The sequence below is a fragment of the Colletotrichum graminicola genome (assembly GCF_000149035.1).
Source record: "Colletotrichum graminicola M1.001 genomic scaffold supercont1.212, whole genome shotgun sequence".
Lineage (NCBI taxonomy): Eukaryota > Fungi > Ascomycota > Sordariomycetes > Glomerellales > Glomerellaceae > Colletotrichum > Colletotrichum graminicola.
Window position 1 is genome coordinate 1 of NW_007361216.1, and position 5,490 is coordinate 5,490.

The 5,490-nt window shown below is 31.0% G+C and overlaps 1 protein-coding gene across 1 annotated transcript; it reads left to right on the forward strand.

The window, feature by feature from the left end:
- Window positions 1–4,241: 4,241 nt before the first annotated feature.
- On the forward strand, window positions 4,242–5,270 carry GLRG_11938 (uncharacterized protein; the record flags this gene model as incomplete). The annotated part of the gene is made up of 1 exon (XM_008102622.1): window positions 4,242–5,270. The coding sequence occupies one exon, from the start codon at window positions 4,242–4,244 to the stop codon at window positions 5,268–5,270; it is 1,029 nt and encodes a 342-aa protein (XP_008100813.1).
- Window positions 5,271–5,490: the final 220 nt, after the last annotated feature.

Sequence of the window (5,490 nt, forward strand, 5' to 3'; positions counted from 1 at the left end):
ATATTATAATCTAAAGTAGTATTTATATTACTTTCTTCCCACGGTATAATAGCTATAGCTAATACTATTCTCTATAGTATTACTAATAGTATTCTAAAGTATAAAATATTAGTAATAAGTTTAATAACTTAGTTAAATATATATTATTTAACTTACTTTAAAGTCTTTAAAAGTAGAATTACTTTTATTAATAATTTCATTATTATATACTTTATATAATAATAGTTTTAAAGTATTACTAATAATAGTATCTTTATTTTCTATAATTATATTATATAATATAGTATAGGGATTAAATCCTTCTAAAGTATTAATATTTTGTTTTTCTTGTAGTTCTTGTTGTTTAGTTTCTTCTTTTTCTAAATTATCTAGTAAAATAGAATATATAGAAGATATATAGCTATTAGACTCTTCTATTAAGTTAACTAAGTCTATAATACTAATAGTAGTATTATTATTAACTATAATAACTAAGGTATTATAGTAGTTAACTTTATCCTCTAGTTCTAAATACTTTTTATAATAAAAAAGACTTAAAGATATAGTAAAAGCTATCTAGTAAAAGAATATAAGTTAGTGTATTAAGTAATAATAATTATATACTCTATTATAATAATAGTATTATAATATAAAAGTAATTAATATAAGTAGTTTTTAAAGAGATATAAATATTTACTTACTTTAATAAATTAATAATAGCCTATTAGCTTTTATTATATAAAATATAAAATAATAGTTAAGTAAAGATATTTATAACTTAGTAATACTATACTCTTAGTTTAGTAAAATAAAATTAACTATATAGTAGACTTATAGTTACTTAAGTAAAGTAGTTAATAAAGTTAAATAACTAAAGAATTAAAGTAAAAAGTATTTAAGATATTTATAATCTTTTATTACTACTATTTATAATATAAAAATATACTATACTTAAAAGATATATACTAAAAGGATCTTAAAGAAGAATATAGACAGTAAGTAATTTTAAAACTTAAAGATACTACTATTATATTATATATTAGTAATATATATATATATACTATTAATACTAATATATATCTACTAGACTAAAAGAGAAAATCTTAAGAGATTTAGAAAGAAATAATAAGGAAGAGCTATATATCCCTAGTTTAAATAAAACTATTAAAATTAAGGATAATAGCTATAATTCAGATTCTTCTACTGATTTACCTACTATTAGTAGTAGTAAACAAGCAGCTAAATTTACTATAGACCTATCTAAACCTAGAGAAGGGCCTATAAGTAAAACAAAATTACAAATACCTATTCCTAAACCTAAGCCTAAGGAATTTAAAGATTTTTATCCTATTTAAAGTAAACAACAAGCAGCTAAAATAAGGGAAAATGAATTAGAAAACTATTATAATTTACCCCCTATAGGAAATGAAGTAAGTTAAACTTTTTATATATTTTTCTTTATATTAATCTATTTTTATTATAATTTAATATAGTATATATTACTTTACTTAATTTATATATATATATTACTTTACTTATTTTATATATATATATATTATACTATATTATAATATATATAGTATTACTTATATATATAAGTAATATATTATATTTATAAAGTTATAATACTTTAATCTTTAAGTTTTTAATGATTAGCTTATTATAATACTTTATTAATATATATTTATATATATATATACTATAATACTTACTAACTATTAAATAGGCTAATTCCTTAGACTGGTGGAAATATAATATAGAAAAATTCCCTATTTTATCTATATTAGCTAGAAAATACCTAGCTATACCTCCTACTTCTACTGCAGTAGAAAGTAGTTTTAATTCTTCTAGTAATATTATTACTAAAAGAAGAACTAATCTTTCTAATAATACTAGGAAAAAGTTAATACTTTTAAAAGACTGGCAAGAATCTAGTAATTTAGAGAATTTAGATAGTATATTTTATACACCTAAGATATATAGTAATCTCTTTAATATAGGATTTGAATATTCTTCTGCAGAAGAAGAAGATAGTACTATAGAAGAAGAAGAAGATAAAGAAGTAGAAGATATAGATATAGAGGAGGAATCTAGTTATTAAGTATAATATATATATATATTAACTTATTAAATAATTAGGTTTACTTAGATAGTTTTATTATACTTATAAATCTTATTATATAAAGTAAATTTTTTTAAATAGTTATAATTTATATTTAATTTAATAGTCTAGTATTAAGTTTATTTTATAATTCTTATAATTTATTTATACTATATATAGTTTATACTAAGGCTTTATTACTTTTATTACTTATATTATAACTTATACTATATATATAATATAATATAATTTTAATTATTTATATACTAACTATATATATATACTTATATACTTATAGACTTTTATAGTTTTAACTTCTAGACTTATTACTTTAGTTTTTAAGAACTTAATACTTCTTAAGATTTTACTTTCTTTTTTTAATTTCTATATATATATATATTTATTTAATATTTTAAATCTTAATATATAGTATTATAGAATATAAATAAGTATTAAAGTTATACTTGTACTCTTTATAATTGATATTTATTTTATATCTTGTATTATTGTATTAAATACAAAATACAATACAAAATACAATACAATACAATACAAATACATGTATTTTTTTCTTAATACAATACAATACAAATACATATATTGTATTTGTATTGTATTGTATTGTATTTGTATTGTATTTTTGTATTGTATTGTATTTTGTATTTTTCTTTAACTCTCTGCTACTGGATAGAGGAGGAAAACGTATAAGATATTATAGGGTAATTAATAAATAAAGGGGCTATAAATAGAGGATATTTAGCGCAGGCGCTGCAGTAATTAATCACATTACTAACGCTAAGGGGGTGTGTTAAATATGGCGGAATTATATGTGAATTAACTGGCAAATACATAGTTGCCCTATGGCAAATTATCAGGGAATAGGCGGTGAATTGGCCCCACTTTGAGGGGGTAATTCACTAATCAAATGGCCAGGATTGGTCCGGGATTTCCCTACCTAGAAATAGGGAATTTCCATAGTTCTAGAGGTTCTTAACCAGATCTACACATCATATAATTAATCAACCATTACAATCCCTACTATTTAACATCTATGTCTCTACAGGATTTTCATAAGAGTTACATAACATATAATATCATTAATTAATTAACTATTACAATCCCTACAACCTAACAGCTTATGTATGGGCATGGATGTGGCCACATCTGTGCTGGGTATGCCCCTTATACTGCCATATTGGGTTTAATGCTGACTTTAGAAGAAATAGGTGGCCGCCAGGGCGAAAGTCCCTCGAGTACGCATGCGTACAGATACCGCCCCACGGCCCCTCTATGCCTGGTAACCGATACCGCTAGATGCCGGCCTGCCCGGCCAGACCAATAAATCCACCGGACCTACCGGTCGGCCGGCTTATGGGCCTGGCAAGTGCCCTACCTGGCACCAGCCTACAAGGGGTGGCGCTGCTAGCTGTAGCTCTAGCTTAGGGTAGTCAACAAATCCATCACCTAATTCGACTGTGTCAATTCCCCAGCACTTTCCTGCAAATTACCGTGTTATTTTGCTATATAAAGGTAATTATAACTGTTGGAAGGCTGTATATGAAGACTTATTTGTACGTACGTGTGTTGTAAAAGGCTCTGTATGGCTAAATTTTAGTGGCTTAAATACAAGCCTTAAATTAGCTTTCAGGCTGCTGACTTATATATACAAATTATATTAGAATTATTATTCTAATAATAAGCTTATTAAATAGAGGTAATAAGATACTATTACTTATACTAATAGTTAATTCTAATACTAATTAGTAGAAGCCTTTATAATAAAACATACTTAAAGTAATAGATAGTATATATATATTATAGATTAGAGTAATAAATATTAAGAGGGTATAAAATAGTTAATTCTCTTTAACTTAAATATATATACTATCTGTTACTTTAAGTATGTTTAATTATGAGGGCTTCTACTAATTAAAGTTATAAGTTATGTTATTTTAGGAAATATATATGTAGGGGTATAAGTTTTGTAAGATACTTATACCTCTTACTATATAGAATAATATAGTTATATACTAGGCCCCCTTTGCCACTAGATTAGGTACCTAGCACTAAACAATACTACTACTACTACACCTCGCGACTGCTGCTTGTTTCTATACCTGAGATATTTGCTTTTTGTTGCCCACCCGGTTTTGTCGCAACCATGTGGTCCCCCATCCAGCATGCCTTCCTGCTGGTCCTGCTGGTCTCGTCGTACGGAGCCGCCCAGCCCAGCGCACCCATATACCAGCACTACGACATCGGGAGCGCCAAGGCTTACCATTTCCGCACCACCGAAAACTGGGCCAAAGACAACGACGTTCGTGGCAGCGCAAAGATCCAGTCTATCATGCAGAAGATGCACCTGAATGGCCTGTTCACGGCCGTTGTCATGCCGAAGACGGCCATGAGTATCGTTGGTGAGCGCGAAGGCAGTACGGTTATCCCCAGCTACTTCTTCAAGCACGTAGAGCCGAACAAGGATTACATCTTTATTGATGGCGGCTTCTTTATTAAGCCGGCCCGAGACGATCCGAAATCGAACGCTGACAAGAATCTCCGGCTTGACGTGGACAAGCCGCTGCTCTCACCAGCAGAGATCTCACGCATGGGGTACTGGACGGTCGGTCGGTCTACTATTAAGCCTGGTTATGTCGAACCCCCTAAGGCGGACCGGCCCTGGTACCACAAGTTTACCGGCGACGACGGGAGCTACTTCTACACGGCGCCGTCGCTTAAGGGCGACGACTCGTTAGACTACACCAAGCACCAACAGCTACGCTACTTTCTTGACAATGACCGAAAACATCGCTCGATCGAGTCCAGCACACCGGGCGGCCTGGCCACTTCAAACCAGCCGAACGAGCGGGCTGCTGCGATGGAGCTGCCCGACAAGACCCGTGTGGTCTTTGCGTACAATTCGGGCCGCCCCGAGGGTCTCCGCATAGATGAGTGGCAGAAGCTTATCGACACGTTTTCACGTGAGTATTTGGGCAAGGGCGTTGGAGAGTCGAAATTCACGTTGAACCTCGACGGCGGTGGGAGTATTTATATCGGCTGGGTGCGCAACAACGAGTGCAAGCTACTAGCCTTGGGCGGCATTGAGGGGAAGCTGCCTGCGCTTCCTTACTTGCCCCCCTCTAGTAAGACCCACCGACCTATGGCGACTATGGTGAAGTTTGAGCTCCAGTGAGGGGACAAAACAGCGGATAGAGGAAGTAAATTCTTTTTTTAAGCGATAGTATCTACGTCTTAGGCCTTCTAGATTAGGATACCTATTACAGTACAATCTGACACAGCAGAATTGCTACTGTAATAGCTACACTTGGATGTAGCTAGCAAGCGGTGTGGCACAGGCCACTGTGCATACTTTTGGTAGCATATAGACAGACAGCGTAATTCGGATTTTTTGC